Here is a 22,617-nt window from a genome sequence, read left to right as displayed (position 1 = left end):
CTGAGAGCTAATTTCCAATCTTTGCTCAAATTTAAACAAGGCATGTTGACTTTGATCGGAAAAGGTGGAAGTGGGTACTGCAAATGCTGGAGATTAGAATGTTTTGTTTTGCATTCATCAGAGTAATTCTCAAGAATTTCAAAGAGAAAACAATCTTTCTATCCTGCAATTCTCTGTTTCATTTATCAGGGCAATGCCTTTCCCAATCAAAGTCAAGATTAGAATGGTGCTTGAAAACCACAGCAGGTTAGGCAGCATCCGAGGAGCAGAAGAGTCGACGTTTCGGTTAAAAGCCCTTCATCAGGAATGAGGCCTTATTCCCAATGAAGGGCTTTTGCCTGAAATGTCGACTCTCCTGCTCCTTGGATGCTGCCTGACCTGCTGTACTTGTCCAGCACCACTCTAATCTTGACTTTGATTGGGAAAGGCATTGCCCTGACAAATGAACCAGAGAATTGCAGGATAGAAAGATTGTTTTCTCTTTGAAATTCATGAGAATTACTCTGATGAATGCAAAACAAAATATTCAACAAAATAGGTCTTTTTTCAGCAATAATCAATAAACGACAAATCATACCATTTACAGGGCTTATAGTGAGATGGTGATTAAAATTTAAAAATAACAGCTTGATGGCTTTATCAACAGCATGACTTAAACATAACCATAATTAAGGAGGTGGCCGGCAGCAAATCTGAGGCAGAAACTACTGATTGGATATGGCAAGTGCTGAGGTTCAGCTTCTTTTTACTTTCCTGTGGTGAGAAGAAGCAGGATATTTAGATTTAGGTTTTATTATAATGTGTACACAAGCACAAGGTACTAGAGTATAACAAAAATTATACAATGTCACCTCACACGGCACCATCTTAGGTACAAAATCTTAGTTACAGAAATTGAGAAATAAAGAAATCAAAGTTAAAATGGCAAACATTATGGTCCCTTGAGTCATGGGACTGCAGATGTTCCAAGTTGGGCTTCCCCAAGAGGGCTTGCTCCCTCCTGCGCAGAGCATGCTTTCATCCACATGGGCTAAGGGGCTAAGATCTACCTGGGCATGCCAGACTTTGCTGCCACTCAAAGTTTTAGCCCTGACTACCACATCGCTGCTGCTACTATCCCTCGTGGCCCTGACTATTGCCGCCCCCATCTTTCAGTGCCACCTTACCGCTTACTACCACTGCCCTCATCCTTTGCCACCGCCATCTGGCATATCCCGACCATTTCTCAGATTAATCTCCTTACTTACCTTGTGTTAACAAAATCTCAGATTTTATATGTGATAATTAGCATAGCAGAACTGCAGGAAACGGCAGAATGCCGTAATGCAATCAAATTAACATTTTAAAGAAATGCTATCTATTGAACAGCCAGGCTTGGAGGATTTGAGCTATAGGGAGAGGCTGAACAGGCTGGAGCGTTGGAGGCTGAGGGGTGACCTTATAGAGGTTTACAAAATTATGAGGGGCATGGATAAATAGAATAGGATAAATGGGGTCGGGAGTCCAGAACTAGAGGGCATAGGTTTAGGGTGAGAGGGGAAAGATATAAAAGAGACCTAAGGGGCAACTTTTTCACGCAGAGGGTGGTACCTGTATGGAATGAGCTGCCAGAGGATGTGGTGGAGGCTAGTACAATTGTAACATTTAAGAGGCATTTGGATGAGTAGATGAATAGGAAGGGTTTGGAGAGATATGGTCCGGGTGCTAGCAGGTGGGACTAGATTGGGTTGGGCTATCTGGTCAGCATGGACGAGTTGGACTGAAGGTGTGTTTCCATGCTGTACATCTCTATGACTCTATATAAAATCTACTGTATTTTTGTAAGAAATAAATTATATTAGAACATGGAACATTACAGCGCAGTACAGGCCCTTCGGCCCTTGATGTTACGCCGACCTGTGAAACCAGTGTGAAGCCCATCTAGCCTACACTATTCCATTATCATCCATTTGTTTATGTAATGACAATTTAAATGCCTTGAAAGTTGGCAAGTCTACTACTATTACAGTCAGGGTATTTCACACCTGCACTGCTCTCTGAGTAAAAACATCGATCTCTATTTAATTAATTAACCCCTGAGTAATCAATTTTAACCCTTTGGTATTAGATGTAACTGCAATTTTCTCTGATGTATATCACTTTATGACATGCTTTCCTTTTTCCTGAAGGTATCCTGATATATCAGGCTCAGTCTCCAGATGAAGGTGCACTTGTCACTGCAGCAAGAAATTTTGGCTTTGTTTTCTTGTCCCGTACCCCTGAGACAATAACTCTAGTTGAAATGGGTAAAACTGTAGTCTATGAACTGCTTTCTATTCTGGACTTTGATAATGTAAGGAAAAGAATGTCTGTTGTAGGTGAGTTTGTTATTTTTGAAATAAATATAAATCATTTTACCTTCATTGAGGTTATGAGTAATGTGCAATATTCATTTGTTTACCTCATGTTTTATTTTGTTGTTTAGTTCGACATCCTGATGGGAAACTCTATTTATACTGTAAGGGGGCTGACACCATTGTGTTTGAGAGACTTAGTGCTTCATCTCAACAATTAAGAGACATAACTACAACACATCTTGATGTAAGTGAATATATAATACATCATTAAAATCAGTAGTAGTAATATTCAGTTTTAAACTGTTTAAATTATTTTGATTTGTTAATTTATGGGTGCCTTTGTTGTTATTTGGTGAATGGTGACCTTGTCATGTCGATATACATGAGACATGTGGAGCAAAGGAATGCTGTACATATGTGTAACTCCAACAACAGATGGGGCGATTGGTGGAGATCACAAACAGCAGGAGATAAAACAATACAATTTTGTATGGCACACTGTCAAGAAGGTTGAGTACAATTCATCCTGAAGACAAGCACATTGCCTTTGGCAATCCCTGTCTTCTGTGTGTACCATTTTGCCAATGCCAACATTTTTCTGGTCCGTGATCTGACTATTACCATTACACACTCCACCTTTACTACGATATTCTGCAGAATGGGTGTCTTTTTATCTATTGGATTCCTTCCACATTTTCAGGGTATTATGTGCCTCTTTCTCCTGCAAGGACAGGAGAAAGTGCATGGTAAGGCACTTCTTTTGATGATGCATGTGTTAATATTGGCAGATAATCAGCAGCATCATGCTCAGAATCATTCTCAGCAGTCAGTATCTTTGGCGCGCACCCCAACCCTTTTAAAGCTACTCATGAGTACCCATTATTCCAACCTAGGATTGTGAGTTGTATTTATCCTGTCAGAGTTTTTGAGATCATTGAGCAGTATGTCTGTTTTATAGGATAGCTTTGTTACCATGTAGTCACAGACTAAAGTCTAATTTCAAAATTATAGGAGTTTGCAGGTGATGGTTTACGCACATTAGCCTTGGCATATAAAGAATTAAATAAAGTATATTTTACAAACTGGCAAGAACGGTACCAGGAAGCAAGTACTTCATTAGAAAATCGTGAAGAACTACTGTCTGAATTGTATGAAGAAATTGAAAAAGACTTAACGGTAAACTACTTAATATTATCTACATCATTTGTGGCATTATTCTCTTAATAAGTACCTGGATCTCACACCTTGTTATCTTTAAAACCAAAGATCACTGTCTGGTTGCCATCTGGTCCAAGGTCCAAGCTTACCTGACTAATAGTCCCCGGTTCTTTCTGAAGGTTGCCCTTGCAATGTTTGGCTGAGCATGGATGCTCATTTTTTATGCAGGACTCAAGTGCCTACTCCTTGACAGTCCTTTGAGTGCCAGAAACTTTGGGCATTTCTTCTTCCATTCAAGCCAGTGACATGCTCAAAGATAATGTCTCACCTCATCTCACCAGAGTTCCCAACAAAGCAAATGTCCCTATGCTGGTTGAGGGTGTGTCAATGCATCTTCTGCGGGTTCACAGGCTTCCTTCTCAGAGGCATTGCTGTTGCAGAGGCTCAAGGTGTTTTGGACATTGTGCAATATGCCACTTGAACCTTCCCAAGAAACAGAAAATAGTTGATGAAGAGATAGAGTAGATCAATGTGTTTGCCGTTGTGCTTACCTAGAGCGTATGGCTGCTCACCATGAGAATGATCCCGATAAGGCCTATCCTCACCAAGATGTGGCCTATCCTCACCAAGATGCCTGGTGACATCTACTTGGAACCACAATTGAGAGCTACATGATCATGAGGTCCACTACAGAATGAGCCATTCCAAACAATGTACTGCATCCGCCTGTGTAAAGTGTTACATTCCTGACATCTTTCATACCCCTAAGCTCATTACTAAACAACAGAGTAGAAATTGATATCGATTGTGCCCACTTTTAACATACCAATACAGATTTGGAACTCCTAACATTAGGCCCATTCGATGGCCCATCTGGGCTTTAGACTCCTTGCATATATTAAATAGCAGCCTAATGTCTACTTCAGGAATTCTGTAAGAAATTTGTTCATGATGAGTAGAACAAAGTAAATTCATTAGTTTGTGTAGAAACTGCCAGAGTGTGGCATCTCACTGCATGGACTGTTAGGCTTTTTTTTCCTCTGCATCCCTCAGTTCTAAAAAAACTTGCAGTGTAACTTATTAGATGTACAAGCGTGTAACCGCATAAATTTGCCACCAGGCAATTGGCATCTTAATGAATAGGAGCACAGTGTTTTTCCTTCACCAGTACAACTTAAAGATGGAAGTAGGGAAAATGATCAGAAATAACGATACACATTATATATAAAATAAATATTTGGAATAAAAAGCTGAAAACTGTCACATAATTACTGTCATAAAACAAACTTAAAACAGTTCCAATGACATGATAGCAAAACACTGCCAATACTGGCCTTCAAACACAGTGATAGAACATAAGACATAACAGCACAGGTAAGAAACAGGCCCTTTACCCCACCATGTCTTTGATAACCATGATGCCATTCTAATCGAGTCACATCTGCCTGCACATGGTCTGTATCCCTCTGTTCCCTGCTTGTTGATGTGCCTGTTCAAATGCCTTTTAAACATTATGATTTGGAGGTGCTGGTGTTGGACTGAGGTTTACAAAGTTAAAGATCATACAACAGCAGGTCATGGTTCAACAGGTTTATTTGGAAGCACCAGCTTTCGGAGCACTGCTTCTTCATCAGGTGGCTGTGGAATATAAGATTTTATACTCCACAATCACCTGATGAAGGAGCAGCGCTCCGAAAACTAGTGCTTCCAAATAAATCTGTTGGACTATAACCTGGTGTTGTATGATTTTTAACTTAAACATTGCTATTGTATCTGCTTCTACCATCTCTCTGGCACTGCATTTCAGGCACCTACCACCCTCTGTGTAAAAAGAACTTGCCTTGCTCATCTCCTTTAAACTTTTTCCCTTCCCCGTTAAACCTATGCCCCCTAGAATTTGACATTTCCACTCTAGGAAAGAGACCCCAACTATCCACCCTGTTCATGCCTCTCATAATTTTATAAACAAGGACAATTATATGAGAGATATTTAGGAAAATTTATTTTCCAACATGTTTCCATCAGCTTTTCTTTTTGCAGTTGTTGGGTGCTACAGCAGTTGAAGATAAACTCCAAGATGGTGTTCCACAGACAATTGAAACACTCTCAAAAGCAAATATCAAGATTTGGGTCCTTACGGGTGACAAACAAGGTATATACATTTTATGATTTGCTACTGAAAGAAAGAAATAGCTAGCATTTCAAAAGTATTTTGATTTCTGACAGTTTTTTTTAATGATGGTTGTCACGACTCCATGGGATAGTGCATTGGATTTCAAACCTACTATTTGCAAGGGGGAAGTTGCAGCAAATGTGAGATTTAATGAAAGTACTAAAGGTCCTCATTTACCTTTGACTGATTGCGATCTAAAGGCAAACAACACCATACAGTAATAGTGAAAGTAGCTTCTGTTGTTCCTTGTTCCACCTCTCTTAAACTAGAACAGTAAATAATAATCATTGCTTTTGGTTATTACAATTATGGGCTGAGTTTTACCAGACATAGACCAATTGTCAATTTTATTGAGTTTCATTGAGTTTCTCTCACAAAGCGAGATTTCTCACTTTATTGTTGCCTGATTTCTGTGCACCACAACCCATGGCATCCCACTCATTGTATCAGTTTTACCCACAGTACTCACCACTACCAGGACCTCCAAGGCTTCCTATTGCCAGCTTCATATTTAAAGCCTAGCTGTGCATCCAATTAAGGGATGCAAACCAAGAGTTGCCCTTCACCATCAATATAGGGAGAAGGCAGGGAAATGGCACCAATTGAAACTTTATTCAGAGAGCCAGTGCAGATGCGATGAAGCAAATGGCCTCCTTTCGAGCTGTCACAATTCTGTGAATTAAAGTCAGTGAAACAAGAAGGATATTGTTAATTCAGAGGGTTTAAATGAGTGTGGCAATGGATAGGAAATAGAACAGTACATCAGCAAATGTATTGAGGAGAAGATAGAAGTTAAATCAAGCAAGTCTGATAGGAAGAGCAGGCAGGGCCAGGTTAATTACCATGGCAGAACTGGCGATCTGAAATGCATTTCCTTTAATGCAAAAAGTACAACAGATAAAGCAGATTAACTCAGGGCCTGGACTATAATGTGGTAGCTATTACAGAAACTTAGTTGAGAGAAAGGCAGGACTGGCACCTCAGTGTTCCAGGGTTAAATATCTCAAACATGATAGAAAGAGATATAAAAGGAGTGAGGAGTTGCATTATTAATTAAGGAGAATTTCACAGCTATACTGAGAGAGGATATCTTGGAGGGCTCATCCAGCAAGGCCATATGTGTAGGACTTAAGAATAAGAAGAGTCCAGTTACTATGATGAGGTTATTCTATAGGCCTCCCAATAGCCAGGAACCGATATGTAAGCAGATCAGGGATTGATGTGAATACAACAGAGTTATAGACAATAGGTGCAGGAGTAGGCCATTCTGCCCTTCGAGCCTGCACCACCATTCAATATGATCATGGCTGATCATCCTTAATCAGTATCCTGTTCCTGCCTTATACCCATAACCCTTGATTCCACTATCCATGAGAGCTATATCCAACTCTTTCTTAAATGAATCCAGAGACTGGGCCTCCAGTGCCCTCTGGTCTATAACTAACTGGTCTATAATTTCCTGCTTTCTCTCTCACTTTCTCTTAAAAAGTGGTACAACATTAGCCACCCTCCAATCCGCAGGAACTGATCCCAAATGTATCGAACTCTGGAAAATAATCACCAACGCATCCACGATTTCTCGAGCCACCTCCTTCAGTAGATCCTGGGATGTAGACCATCAGGCCCCGGGGACTTATCAACCTTCAGACCTAACAGTCTCTCCAAAACCAATTCCTGGTAAAAATAAGTTCCCTTAAGTGCAGGTCCTTCAGCCACTGTCACCTCAGGGAGATTGCTTGTGTCTTCCCCAGTGAACACAGATCTGAAGTACCAATTCAATTATTCTGCCATTTCTTTGTTCCCCGTAATATATTCCCCTGTTTCTGTCTTCAAGGGCCCAATTTTAGTCTTAACCATTTTTTTGCCTTTCACATACCTAAAAAAGCTTTTATTATCCTCCTTTATATTTTTGGCCAGTTTACTTTCGTACCTCATTTTTTCTCTGCGTACTTCCTTCTTAGTAATCCTGTTGTTCTTTAAAAGCTTCCCAGTCCTCCGTTTTCCCACTTATCTTTGCTATGTTATACTTTTTCTCTTTTAACTTTATATTTTTCTTAACTTTCCTCATCAGCCACGGCATTCCATGCCTCCTCCTAGGATCTTTCTTCCTTTTTGGAATGAACTGATTCTGCATCTTCTACGTTATGCACAGAAATATCTGCCATTGTTCCTCCACTGTCATCCCTGCTAAGGTATTGCACCACTGAACTTTGGCCAGCTCCTCCCTCATAGCACCACAGTTCCCTTTATTCAACAGAAATATTGTCACTTCCGATTGTACCCTCTCCCTCTCAAATTGCAGATTGAAGCTTATTGTATTATGGTCACTACTTCCCAATGGCTCCTTCACTTCGAAGTCCCTGATCAATTCTGGTTCATTGCACAATACCAGATCCAGCATTGCCTTCTCCCTGGTAGGCTCCAGCACCAGCTGTTCTAAGAATCTATCTCGGAGGCATTCCACAAAGTCTCTTTCTTGAGGTCCAATACCATCCTGATTCTCCCAGTCTCCTGCATGTTGAAATCCCCCATAACAACTGCAGTAACATCTTTGCGACAGGCCAATTTCAGCTCTTGATTCAACTTACATCCAACATCCAGATGACTGTTTGGGGGCCTGTAGATAACTCCCAAGAGGGTCTTTTTACCCTTAGAATTTCTCAGCTCTATCCACACTGACTTTACATCCCCTGATTCTAGGTCCCCCCGCACAAGGTACTGAATATCATCCCTTACCAATATGGCCACCCCACCCCCTCTGCCCGTCAGTCTGTCCTTATGAAAGCACGTGTAGCCTTGAATATTCATTTCTCAGGCCCTGTCCACTTGAAGCCACGTCTCAGTTATTCCCACAATATTGTATCTGCCAATTTCCAAAAGAGCCTCAAGCTCATCCATCTTATTTCTAATTCTTCGTGCATTCATGTATAGTATTTTTAATTTGTTACTGCCCTCACCCTTCCCATCAACTCCTATTTCACTCAACCTTACAGCATGATCCCCTTTTGAGTTTTCTGCCTCATTGGTACAGTTGTCTTTGTTGACTTCCCCTGTTCTAACTTTCCCCTCAATTTCCTTAAACATCCAGTTTGTCCCCCCCCCCCGCCGCTACTTAGTTTAAACATAGCTGTGTTGCAGTGCAAACCTGCCTGCCAGAATACCAGTCTCTAACCTATTAAGGTGCAAACTGTCTCTCTTATATAATTTATGCTTACCACAAAACATACCCCAGTGATCCAAGAATTTAAGTCCTTGCTTCCTGCACTAGTTCCCCAGCCACACGTTCAAGTCCATTATCTCCCTGTTTCTGGCCTCACCAGCCCAAGGAACTGGTAGCAAACCGGAGATAACCACCCTGCACGTCCTGCTTTTCAGCCTTCTTCCTAGTTCTCCAAAGTCTCGCTGTAGTATGTTCTTCTTCTTCTTCCCGACATCATTTGTGCCGACATGTACCACCACCTCTGGCTCTTCACCTTCATCCTTGAAGATGTCCTGCACTCTGTCAATGATGTCTTTAACCCTGGCACCAGGAAGGCAACACACCATCCTTAAGTCCCGCCTGCTGCCACAAAAACCTCGGTCAGTTCCTCTCACTTTGGAGTCCCCTATTACCACGGCTCTGTGCGATGTCCAACTCTTCCGGGCTGTCTCCATGCCAACCTTTGATTGACAGACCTGGCGGCCTCGCAGACTGGCAGTGTCATCTGTCTCTACTGTTTCCAAAAGATTCAACTTGTTCCTGACAGGTACTTCCCCCGACGTCTCTTGCACCTGTCTCCTCTCTGCCCTCCTCTTCGTCTGCTCTCTTCTGGTATGGTCGGTGTAATAACCTCGCTGAAGATCCTTTCCAGAAAGATCTCGTTCTCTCGGATGAGCCTAAGGTCCTCGAGTTCTTTCATCAGTGCTGCAATATGCTCTGTCAGTAGCTGAACGTGCACACACTTTCCACACTTATACGAGCCAGACACACCAGAGTCGTTGACATCTTACATCAAGCACAACGCACACTGAACCAGCTTGGCAGTCATGTCTTCACCCTCTTCAACTGTGGCGTAATCACATCACTCAATTTCCTTGTCAAAGACTCCTGAGCTAAAGCCTCATTCTTCAATCCACAGGAACTTCCTTGGACCCTCTTTTTGGGGCAAGTCTGTGGACTTTTAATTTAGGTTAGAGGAGGAGGGTGGGAGAGAGGCCCTACTTTGTAAGACCTGGGTCTAGAACACACCCACTCAAATAACAATCACTTAACTTCCCAACCGGCGTTGCGCTCTGACTTTACTTCCGCCCAGCTCCCACCGTTCTCTGCTGCGAAAAGAGTTGTTGTAGTGGGTGATTTAACTTACCTTAGATTGACTGAGATTTCCTTAGTGTTAGTGACATAGATGGACCAGAGTTTGTTAGGTGCATCCAGGAGTGTTTCTTGAAACAATGTGCAGATAGTACAATGGAAGGGACTGTACAAGACTTTGTAATGGAGACTGAGCCTGGCCAGGTGATTGAAGTTTCAATGATGATTATAATTCTGTGAGCTTCAAGGAAGTTATCGGTAAGGATAAATCTGATGGAAGTGCTAAAATGGGAGAAGGCTAATTACAACAATATTAGACAGGAACTGGAGAAATTAAATTGGAAGTAGCTGTTTGAGTGTAAATCCATATCTGATGCTGTGGGTGATAAGGATGGTAAGATTTAGGAACCTTGAATGACAAGAAATATTGGAAGCTTAAGTCACAAGAGCAAAGATGTACATGTAAGTTTTGGAAACTGGAATGAAACAAGGCTCTTAAGGAATAGAAAGGAAGCAGAAAAGAACTTAAGAAGTTAGGAAAATTTGCCAGGGCCACAAAATATCCTTGGCAAGTAAGATTTTATACATATTTTAGGAGCAAAATATTAACTAGGGAAATGGTATATCCACTCAAGGACAAAGTTGGGAATTTATTGATGGAGCCAGAATAAGTGAGTGGAAGTTGTTAATGAGTACTTCTCATCAGTATTCACTAAGGTAAGATTAGGGAGGAGTATGTTGATATTCTGAGGCTTGTCGATATTAAGAAGGGAGGAGGTGTTGGATTTCTTGAAAAACATTAAGGTAGAAAAGTCCCCATGGCCTGATTGGATCGATGCTGAAAATGTGTTGCTGGGAAAGCGCAGCAGGTCAGGCAGTATCCAAGGAACAGGAGAATTGACGTTTCAGGCTTCAGCCCTTCTTCAGGAATGAGGAAAGTGTGTCCAGCAGGCAAGGATAAAAGGGAGGGAGGAGGGACTTGGGGGAGGGGCCTGATTGGATCAATCCCAGGATATTGAAGGAGGTAAGGGAGGAGATTGCTGGGGCCTTGACAGAGATCGTTGTACCCTCGTTAGCCACAGGTGAGGTCCCAAAAGTGTGGAGAATAGCCAATGTTGTTTCTCTGTTTAATGAGGGAAATAAGGATAATCTCAGAAATTATAGACCAGTGAGCCTCACAGCAGTGGTATGGTAATTATTAGAGAAGAGTTCTAGTGACAAGATTTACACTCATTTGAAAAAAAGTAGACTTATTAGGGATGGTCAGCATGGTTTTATGTGAAAGGGATCTTGTCTCACAAACTTAATTGACGTTTTTGAGGAAGTTACAAAGTTGATTAATGAAGGTGGGGCAGTGGATGTTGTCCACATGGACTTTACACAAGCATTTGAAAACTTGCCTCATGTTAGACTGGTTCAGAAGATTAATTTGCATGGAATCCATGGAAAGTTAGAAAATTGGATACAAAATTAGCTTGATCACAGGAGACAGAGGGTAGTTGTGGACGGATGTTTTTCTGGCTGGAGGTCTGTGACCAGTGGTGTTCCACAAGATTCAGTGCTGGGATCTCTGTCGTTTATAATATAAATGACTTAGATAAAAGTGTCAGTGAACCAACCAGAAAAAACCCAAAGAACTACTGGTGCTGAAAATCAGAAATTCTTGAAAAAAAGCAGCAGGTCTGCCAGCATCTGTGGAGAGAAAACAGAGTTAATGCTTTGGGCCCAGTGACCCTTCTTTAGATCTAATTGGAGTTTGGACAGATTGGTGTATTTTCTATATAAGGGCTGGGGGAAAGGGGAAAGAATAAACAATAGGTGGAGATGGAGCCCGGAGAGAGAGAAAAATAATTGGGCAGACACAGGAATGGGTAAAGGTCAACCTGAGAGAATGAATAGCTGTTGATGGGGACAGTTAGTGGCTGACAAAGGGTTGTGATAGTAGTCCATGTGATGACAAGTCTGGTGTGTGGAGGTTCTGGTGAGGACAATGAAGAAGGTGCTCAGGCCCTAAAATTATTGAACTTGATATTGATTCCAAAAGTTACATGGCTCCCAAGCAGAATGTGAGGTATTGTTCTTCCAGCTTGCACTGAGCTTTGCTGGAGTATGGTAGCAAGCATGAGACAGATGTTGGCCAGGAAACGAGATGGTGTGTTGAAATGAAAGAAAACCAGAAACTCAGAGGCATTTTAGTGGACAGAACATAGATGTTCTACAAAGCAGTTGCTCAGTATGCATTTCATCCCACCAATGTAGAGGAGACTACACTGAACAGCGAATACAGTAAACTAGATTGAGTAAAGTGCAATTAAATTGCTCCTTCACCTGAAAGGTATGTTTGGGATTTTGGATAGTGGAGAAGGAAAGAGTAACTGAGTAGGTTTTACACCTTCTGCGATGGCATGGGAAAGTGCTGTGAGCCATTGGGGGTGGGGATTAGCGAGGAGGTGTTGTGAGTGGAGGAGGAATGGTGTTCCAGAGTGAATTGAACTGAATTGAATTACCTTTATTATCCTGTGCACTCAAATCAGTGCAATGAAAAGTTTATAATCTTGCTGCTTTGGCACTATCTTAGGCACAGGGTACCTAGGTACAGAATGCTTAAGTATTTAGAGTCATAGGGATGTACAGCTTGGAAACAGACCCTTCGATCCTACTCGTCCATGCCAACCAGATATCCCAACCCAATCTAGTCCCACCTGCCAGCATCCAGCCCATATCCTTCCAAACCCTTCCTATTCATATACCCATCCAGATGCATTTTAAATGTTGCAATTGTACTAGCTTCCACCATTTCCTCTGGCAGCTCATTCCACACACGCACCACCCTCTGTGTGAACAAAATTGCCCCTTAGGTTCCTTTTATATCTTTCCCCTGTCATCCTAAACCTATGCCCTCGAGTTCTGGACTCCCCCACCCCAGGGAAAAGACCTTGTCTATTTACCCTATCCATGCGCCTCATGATTTTATAAACCTCTATGAGGTCACCCCTCAGCTTCTGACACTCTAGGGAAAATAGCCCCAGCCTATTCAACCTCTCCCTATAGCTCAAATCCTCCAACCCTGACAACATCCTTGTAAATCTTTTCTGAACCCTTTCAAGTTTCACAACATCTTTCCGATAGGAAGGAGACCAGAATTGCATGCAATATTCCAACAATGGCCTAACCAATGTCCTGTACAGCCGCAACATGACCTCCCAACTCCTGTACTCAATACTCTGACCAATAAAGGAAAGCATACCAAATGCCTTCTTCACTATCCTATCTACCTGCAACTCCACTTTCAAGGAGCTATGAACCAGCACTCCAAGGTCTCTTTGTTCAGCAACCCCCCCTAGGACCTGACCATTAAGTGTATAAATCCTGCTAAATTTGCTTTCCCAAAATGCAGCACCTCGCATCTATCTAAATTAAACTCCATCTACCACTCAGCCCATTGGCCTATCTGATCAAGATCCTGTTGTAATCTGAGGTACCCTTCTTCGTTGTCTGCTACACCTCCAATTTTGGTGTCATCTGCAAATTTACTAACTGTATCTGTTAAGCTCACATCCAAATCATTTATATAAATGAAGAAAAGTTGTGGATCCATCACTGATCCTTGTGGCACTCCGTTGGTCACAGGCCTCCAGTCTGAAAAACAACCCTCCATCACCACCCTCTGTCTTCTACCTTTGAGCCAGTCCTGTATTCAAATGGCTAGTTTTCCTTGTATTCCATGAGATGTAACTTTGCTAACCAGTCTCCCATGGGAACCTTGTTGAACGCCTTACTGAAGTCCAATAGATCACGTCTACCACTCTGCCCTCATCAATCCTACTTGTTACTTTTTCAAAAAACTCAATCAAGTTTGTGAGACATGATTTCCCACACACAGAGCCATGTTTACTATCCCAAATCAGTGTTTGCCTTTCGAAATACATGTACATCCTGTCCCTCAGGATTCCCTCCATCAACTTGCCCACCACTGACGTCAGCTCACTGGTCTATAGTTCCCTAGCTTGTCATGACCATCTTTCTTAAATATTGGAACCACATTACCCAACCTCCAGTCTTCTGGCACCTCACCTGTGACTATTGATGATACAAATATCTCAGCAAGAGTCTCAGCAATAACTTTCCTAGTTTCCCATAGAGTTCAAGGATACACCTGATCAAGTCCTGGGGATTTATCCACTTCTTTGCGTTTCAAGACATTCAGCACTTCCTCCACTGTCAAATGGCCATTTTTCAAGATGTCACCATCTATTTCCCCACATTCTATATCTTCCATGTCCTTCTCCACAGAAAGCACTGATGCAAAGTACTCGTTTATTATCTCTCTCATCTCCTGCGGCTCTACACAAAGGCCGCCTTGCTGATCTTTATGGGGCCCTATTTTCTCCCTAGTTACCCTTTTGTCCTTAATGTATTTGTAAAAATCCTTTGGATTCTCCTAAACTCTATTTACTAAAGCTGTCTCATGTCCCTTTTTTGCCCTCCTGATTTTCCTCTTAAGTATACTCCTACTGCCTTTGTGCTCTTCTAACGATTCACTTGATTTCTCTTGTCTATACCTGACAAATGCTTCCTTCTTTTTCTTAACCAAACCCTCAATTTCTTGTCATCCAGCATTCTCTATACCTACCAGCCTTTCCTTTCACCCTGACAGGAATATACTGTCTCTGGATTCTTGTATCTCATTTCTGAAGGCTTCCCATTTTCTAGCCGTCCCTTTACCTGCGAACATCTGCCCCAATCAGCTTTTGAAAGTTCTTGCCTAGTACTGTCAAAATTGGCCTTTCTCCAATTTTTGTCAACTTTTGGATCTGGTCTATCTTTTTCCATCATTATTTTAAAGCTAATAGAATTATGGTCGCTGGCCCCAAAGTGGTCCCTCACTGACACCTCACCACCTGCCCTGACTTATTTCCCAAGAGTAGGTCAAACTTTGCACCTTCTCTGGTAGATGCATCCACATACTGAATCAGAATTGTATTTTGTACACACTTAACAAATTCCTCCCCATCTAAACCCTGAATGCTTTTGAAGTCCCAGTCTATGTTTGGAAGGTTAAAATCCCCTACCATAACCACCCTATTTTTTTTTACAGATAACTGAGATCGCCTTACAAATTTGTTTCTCAATTTCCCTGACTATTAGGGGGTCTATAATACAATCCCAATAAGGTGATCATCTCTTTCTTATTTTGTAGTTCCACCCAAATAACATCCCTGGATGTATTTCTGGGAATATCCTCCCTCAGTACAGCTGTAATGCTATCGCTTATCAAAAACACCACGCTCCCTCCTCTATTGCCTCCCTTTCTATCCTTCCTATAGCATTTGTATCCTGGAACATTAAGCTGACAGTCCTGTCCATCCCTGAGCCATGTTTCTGTAATTGCTATGATGTCTCAGTCCAATGTTCCTAACCATGCCCTAAATTCATCTGCCTTCCCTGTTAGGCCTCTTGCATTGAAATAATTGCAGTTTAATTTGTCAGTTCTACCTTCTTTTCTGCTTTGTCCCTGCCTGCCCTGACTGTTTAACTCACTTCTTTTCTCAACTTACCAGTCTCAGATTGAGCTCCTTCCTCCGTATCTCCCTGGGTCTTCCTCTGCCTCACCTTACTAGTTTAAATCCTCCTGAGCAGCTATAATAAATCTCACTGCCAGTCTATTAGTCCCCTTCCAATTCAGGTGCAATCAGTCCTTCTTGTGCAGGTCACTTACACCCCAAAAGAGATGCCAATGATCCCACAATGTGAATCCGTCTCCCATACACCAGCTCCTCGCCATGCATTCATCTGCTCTATCCTCCTATTCCTACCCTTACTAGCTCATAGCACTTATTACAGAGAATCATAAATAAAATTCAACATTAGAACAAAGAATAGAGAAGTTTTATTTTTTGAAAAGCCCTCAGTTTTTGTCTGTACACCACGTCCTTGAGAGTTGCCTGTACTCACCGCCCAACCTCCCCCACCCATAGGCCCCACACACACATTCACACACACAGGCGTGGTCTCTGTGGAGGGCTGACAAGAGAGAGGAGGGGAATATGTCTAGTATCCTGCTGGAGGTGGAGAAAATGGTGGCTAATGATCCTTTGAATGTGGACCGTATTGAGATAGTAGTTGAGAACAAGGGGACCCTATTGATGTTATGGGAGGGAAGAGAGAGAGTGAGCGCCAAAATATGGGTGATTGATCGGACTGGCAGAGGGCCCTGTCAACCATGATGATGGGGAAACCTTGTTTAAGGCAAGAAGCAGGCATTTTGGATGTGCCCTTATTGAAGTTGGCATCATCAGAATAGATGTAATCGAGATGGAGGAACTGAGAAAATGGAATGGACTCTTTGCAAGAAGTAGGGTAGGAGGATGTATAATTGAGGTAACTGTGGGAGTCGGTGGATTTGTAGTGGATATTGGTGGCCACCTTATCCCAGAAATGCAAACACATATGTCGAGGAAGGGAGAGGAGGAGTCAGAGATGGACCAAGTGATGGTGAGAGCAGGATGGAAACCAAACCGAAATTGATGAATTTTCCAATTCCAGACCATAGAAGGAAGTGGCGCCGATGATATTAGATGTACCGATATTGTGAATGGTGGCCAGAGTAGGACTGGAACAAGGTATGTTCCATGTACTCCATAAAGAGACAGGCATAGCTGTGTGTCCTGCAGGTACCCATGGTGACCCCTTTGATCTGAAAAAAGTGGGATACGTTAAAGGAGAAATTGTTCAAAGTGTGGACAAGCTTAGCTAGGTGGAGGAGGGTGGTGGAGTTTGGGGATGGTTTAGGCCCTTTTTGTTTTAGGAAAACGTAGAGAGTGTTGAGACCATCCTGATGGTTTTTCAACTTATCGAAAAGATAGAGAGGTGGGCAGAGGGGGTGGGGTTGCCTTGTTAGTTAAGAACAAAATTAAATCTATGGTATTGAATGACATAGCGTCGGATGATGTGGAGTCTGTGTGGGTGGAATTGAGGAACCACAAAGGCAAAAAAACCATAATTGGAGTTGTGTACAGACCTCCTAACAGTGGTCAGGACCAGGGACGCAACATGTACCGGGAAATAGAGAAGGCATGTCAGAAAGGCAAGGTTACATTGATCATGGGTGACTTCAATATGCAGGTGGACTGGGTAAATAATGTTGCTAGTGGATCTAAAGAAAGGGAATTCATGGAATGCTTACAGGATGGCTTTTTGGAACAGCTTGTCATGGAGCCCACAAGAGAGCAGGCTATTCTGGACCTAGTGCTTTGCAATGAACCAGACTCTATAAAAGATCTTAAAGTAAGGGAACCCTTAGGAAGTAGCGACCATAATATGGTAGAGTTCAGTCTGGAGTTTGAAAGGGAGAAGGCAAAATCTGATGTAATGGTGTTACAGTTGAATAAAGGTAATTATGAGGGCATGAGAGAGGAACTGACTAAAATAGACTGGAAGCAGAGGCTAACCGGGAAGACACTAGAGCAAAAATGGCAGGAGTTTGTAGGTATAATTGAGGACACTGTACAGAGGTTCATTCCCAAGAAAAGAAAGATTAACCGGGGAGGGATTAGACAACCTTGGCTGACAAAGGAAGTCAGGAAATGTATTAAAGAAAAAGAGAGATCCTATAAAGTGGCTAAGAACAGTGGGAAATCAAAAGATTGGGAAGGATACAAAAGCCAACAGAGGATAACAAAGAGTGTAATAAGAAATGAGAGGATCAAATATGAAGGTAGGCTAGCCAGTAATATTAGAAATAATAGTAAAAGTTTCTTTCAGTACATAAGAAACAAACGACAGGCAAAAGTAGACATTAGGCCACTTCAAACTGATGCAGGGAGCCTAGTGATGGGAGATAAGGAAATAGCAGGAGAACTTAACAAGTACTTTGCGTCAATTTTCACAGTGGAAGACATGAGTAATATCCCAAAAATTAAAGTATGTCACGGGGCTGAGTTGAGTATGGTTGCCATTACGAAAGAGATAGTGCTAGAAAAGTTAAAAAGTCTTAAAATTGATAAATCTCCTGGCCCCGATGAGATACACCCTAGAGTTCTGAGAGAGGTTGCTGAGGAAATAGCAGAGGCATTGGTTGAGATCTTTCAAGAGTCACTGGAGTCAGGAAAGGTCCCGGATGATTGGAAGATGGCTGTAGTAACCCCCTTGTTCAAGAAAGGATCAAGGCAAAAGATGGAAAATTATAGGCCAATCAGCTTAACCTCGGTTGTTGGTAAAATTCTAGAATCCATCATTAAGGATAAGGTTTCTAAATTCTTGGAAGAGCAGAGTCTGATTTGAACAAGTCAACATGGATTTAGTAAAGGGAGGTCATGCCTGACAAACCTGTTGGAATTTTTTGAAGAGGTAACAAGTAGGTTAGACCAGGGAAACCCAGTGGATGTGGTCTATCTGGACTTTCAAAAGGCCTTTGATAAGGTGCCACACGGGAGGCTGCTGAGCAAGGTGAGGGCCCATGGTGTTCGAGGTGAGCTGCTGGGATGGATTGAGGATTGGCTATCTAACAGAAGGCAGAGAGTTGGGATAAAAGGTTCTTTTTCAGAATGGCAGCCGGTGACGAGCGGTGTCCCGCAGGGTTCGGTGCTGGGGCCACAGCTGTTCGCATTATATATTAATGATTTGGATGAGGGAACCGGGGGCATTCTAGCGAAGTTTGCCGATGATACGAAGTTAGGTGGACAGGCAGGTAGTACTGAGGAAGTGGGGAGGCTACAGAAGGATCTAGACAGGTTGGGAGAGTGGTCCAGGAAATGGCTGATGGAATTTAACGTGAGCAAGTGCGAGGTCTTGCACTTTGGCAAAAAGAATAAAAGCATGGACTACTTTCTAAATGGTGAGAAAATTAATAAAGCCAAAGCACAAAGGGATCTGGGAGTGCTAGTCGAGGATTCTCTAAAGGTAAACATGCAGGTTGAGTCTGTGATTAAGAAAGCGAATGCAATGTTGTCTCTTATCTCAAGAGGGTTGGAATATAAAAGCAGAGATGTACTACTAAGACTTTATAAAGCTCTGGTTAGGCCCCATTTGGAGTACTGTGTCCAGTTTTGGTCCCCACACCTCAGGAAGGACATACTGGCACTGGAACGTGTCCAGCGGAGATTCACACGGATGATCCCTGGAATGACAGGTCTAGCATATGAGGAACGGATGAGGATACTGGGATTGTATTCGTTGGAGTTTAGAAGATTAAGGGGAGATCTAATAGAGACGTACAAAATAATACATGGCTTTGAAAAGGTGGATGCTAGAAAATTGTTTCTGTTAGGCGAGGAGACGAGGACCCGTGGACACAGCCTTAGAATTAGAGGGGGTCATTTCAGAACGGAAATGCGGAGACATTTCTTCAGCCAGAGAGTGGTGGGCCTGTGGAATTCATTGCCACGGAGTGCAGTGGAAGCCGGGACGCTAAATGTCTTCAAGGCCGAGATTGATAGGTTCTTGTTGTCTAGAGGAATTAAGGGCTACGGGGAGAGTGCTGGCAAGTGGAGCTGAAATGCGCATCAGCCATGATTGAATGGCGGAGTGGACTCGATGGGCCGAATGGCCTTACTTCCACTCCTATGTCTTATGGTCTTATGGATGGACATGTAAAGGGATTGCACATCCATAGTGAAGAAGAGGCAGCTGGAATCCGTGACCTGGGAAGTCTGAAACTGATGTAAAGCGTCAGAAGAATCACAGATGTAATCACAGGAAGAGACTGCACTCCAGGAGAAAAACAATCAAGACAAGGTAGGACACGGTGAGTTCTGTGGAGCAGGAGCAGGCAGTCTTGTTTGTAGATTTTGGGAAAGAGGTAGAAGGGGGCTGTGTGGAGTTGGGGGATTATGACCAGGCAGTGGAGAGGGAGAGGAATGCAAGAGAAAGGTATACAGTTAATGGCAGGATCTTTAGAAGCATTGATATACAGAGGGATCTTGGGGTGCAAACCCATTGCTCCCTGAAAGTGGCAACACAAGTGAGAAAGGTGGGTAAAGAAGGTGTACAGCACCCTTGCCTTCATCAATCAGGGCATTTAGTATAAAAATTGGCAAGTCGTGATAGACCACATTTGAATTATTAGGTACAATTCTGGTCCCTCCAATATAGGAAGGATGTGGAGGCTTTAGAGAGAGTGCAAAAGAGATTACCAGGATGTTGCCTGGTTTGGGGTGTATTAGCTATAAGGACTGGTTGGACAAACCTGTTTTTGCAAGAGTGTTCGAGGCTCTTGGACGACCTGATAGAAGTATGTGAAATTATGAGAGGCGTGAATACAATTGATAGTTGGAGTCTTTTCCCAGGTAGAAATGTCAAATACAAGGAGGCATTAGGGTAACATTAAGGTTACAAGAAGAGTTGGATGAGGAAAAGTTTTTATACTGTAGGTGCCTGGAATGTGTTGCCAGGTGAGATAGTAGAAGCAGATACATTCGTAAGGTTTAAGAGGCATTTAGACAGACACATGATCTGGCAGGGAATACAGGGATATAGAACATGTAAGGGCAGATGTGATTAGCTGAAAATTGTATCACGGTTGGCACAGAAATGGTGAGCCAAAGTTTCTGTTCCTTGATGTACTGTTCCATATTCTATATTCATACATTGTATTTGGGGAGGAACCAAAAACAGATGCTTTTCAGGAAAGATTGTTGGCATTGTCACAAATCAGGTGCACATTTGTAAATGTATTCCTACATAAGTTACTTGTCTTTAGCCTCATCCCACCATAGAATTCTGTCTAAGGGAGTGCTTCTTTTTCCCCAATGCCCAATGTAATGCATTGTTCAATGTGTCACTATCAAAAAAATCAATTCAAGGTAAGTCAAGGTGAGTTCTATGGGGCTGGGGCAGGAGCAGGCAGTCTCTGGAAAGCTGTTCAAAAAACAGTTCAAAATGTGTATTTTTATGTAGCAACAGCAAAATCTAACAATAAACAAGCAGAAATTGCATTTACTCCTACCCCATCCCACATAGCACCCCAAAAAAAGGCTTCATTATATGTACGAGCGTTGTGGTGAATACTTACAGTTCAAGGTGAGGAAATCAATTCCATAACCCTGTACAGCCTACGAGATCTTGGATTATCTTTGTGAGTAGTGGCTTGTAAATTCAACTTTTAAGGTCACCTCTGCTTCACATAGATGGCTGTTTTCAATCTTTAATCACCACTGATATGGTTAAGATTGTTTGTGACTTGTACTTGTACCACACACAATTAGACACTGCAGCATTTCACGTGTAGGGTACTATTGATTGCAAATGATGTTAGCCTGTAGTGTGGAAGTGCCTGACTCACAAATGGAGTAGGTAAAAACAATGACTGCAGATGCTGAAAACCAAATACTGGATTAGTGGTGCTGGAAGAGCACAGCAGTTCAGGCAGCATCCAACGAGCAGCGAAATCGACCTTTCGGGCAAAAGCCCTTCATCAGGAATAAAGGCAGTGAGCCTGAAGCGTGGAGAGATAAGCTAGAGGAGGGTGGGGGTGGGAAGAGAGTAGCATAGAGTACAATGGGTGAGTGGGGGAGGAGATGAAGGTGATAGGTCAAGGAGGAGAGGGTGGAGTGGATAGGTGGAAAAGAAGATAGGCAGGTCGGACAAGTCCGGACAAGTCAAGGAGACAGTTACTGAGCTGGAAGTTTGAAACTAGGATGAGGTGGGGGAAGGGGAAATGAGGAAGCTGTTGAAGTCCACATTGATGCCCTGGGGTTGAAGTGTTCCGAGGTGGAAGATGAGGCGTTCTTCCTCCAGGCGTCTGGTGGTGAGGGAGCGGTGGTGAAGGAGGCCCAGGACCTCCATGTCCTCGGCAGAGTGGGAGGGGGAGTTGAAACGTTGGGCCACGGGGCGGTTTGGTTGATTGGTGCGGGTGTCTCGGAGATGTTCCCTAAAGCGCTCTGCTTGGAGGCGCCCAGTCTCCCCAATGTAGAGGAGACCACATCGGGAGCAACGGATACAATAAATGATATTGGTGGATGTGCAGGTCAAACTTTGGATGTGGAAGGCTCCTTTAGGGCCTTGGATAGAGGTGAGGGAGGAGGTGTGGGCACAGGTTTTACAGTTCCTGCGGTGGCAGGGGAAAGTGCCAGAATGGGAGGGTGGGTCATAGGGGGGTGTGGACCTGACCAGGTAGTCACGGAGGGAACGGTCTTTGTGGAAGGCGGAAAGGGGTGGGGAGGGAAATATGTCCCTGGTGGTGGGGTCTTTTTGGAGGTGGCGGAAATGTCGGTGGATGATTTGGTTGATGCGAAGGTTTGTAGGGTGGAAGGTGAGCACCAGGGGCATTCTGTCCTTGTTACGGTTGGAGGGGTGGGGTCTGAGGGCAGAGGTGCGGGATGTGGACGAGATGCGTTGGAGGGCATCTTTAACCACGTGGGAAGGGAAATTGCGGTCTCTAAAGAAGGAGGCCATCTGGTGTGTCCTATGGTGGAACTGGTCCTCCTGGGAGCAGATACGGCGGAGGCGGAGAAATTGGGAATACGGGATGGCATTTTTGCAAGAGATAGGGTGGGAAGAGGTGTAATCCAGGTAGCTATGGGAGTCGGTGGGAGTCAGTGTCAAGTCGGTTGTCACTAATGGAGATGGAGAGGTCCAGGAAGGAAAGCGAGGTGTCAGAGATAGTCCAGGTAAATTTAAGGTCAGGGTGGAATGTGTTGGTGAAGTTGATGAATTGCTGA

General features: G+C 43.1%; 1 protein-coding gene across 1 annotated transcript in view; it reads left to right on the top strand.

Moving 5' to 3' along the window:
- atp8b5b (ATPase phospholipid transporting 8B5b) overlaps positions 1-22,617 on the top strand; it is a 278,562-nt gene that overhangs the window by 201,717 nt on the left and 54,228 nt on the right. Inside the window, exons 16-19 of the mRNA XM_072571671.1 lie at positions 2,169-2,357; positions 2,465-2,580; positions 3,348-3,512; positions 5,535-5,646. Of these exons, the coding sequence (XP_072427772.1) occupies positions 2,169-2,357; positions 2,465-2,580; positions 3,348-3,512; positions 5,535-5,646 (582 nt within the window). The remainder of the gene's footprint in view (positions 1-2,168; positions 2,358-2,464; positions 2,581-3,347; positions 3,513-5,534; positions 5,647-22,617) is intronic.

The sequence above is a fragment of the Chiloscyllium punctatum genome, chromosome 1 (genome assembly GCF_047496795.1).
Source record: "Chiloscyllium punctatum isolate Juve2018m chromosome 1, sChiPun1.3, whole genome shotgun sequence".
NCBI lineage: Eukaryota > Metazoa > Chordata > Chondrichthyes > Orectolobiformes > Hemiscylliidae > Chiloscyllium > Chiloscyllium punctatum.
This window is presented reverse-complemented; position numbering and strand designations above follow the sequence as displayed.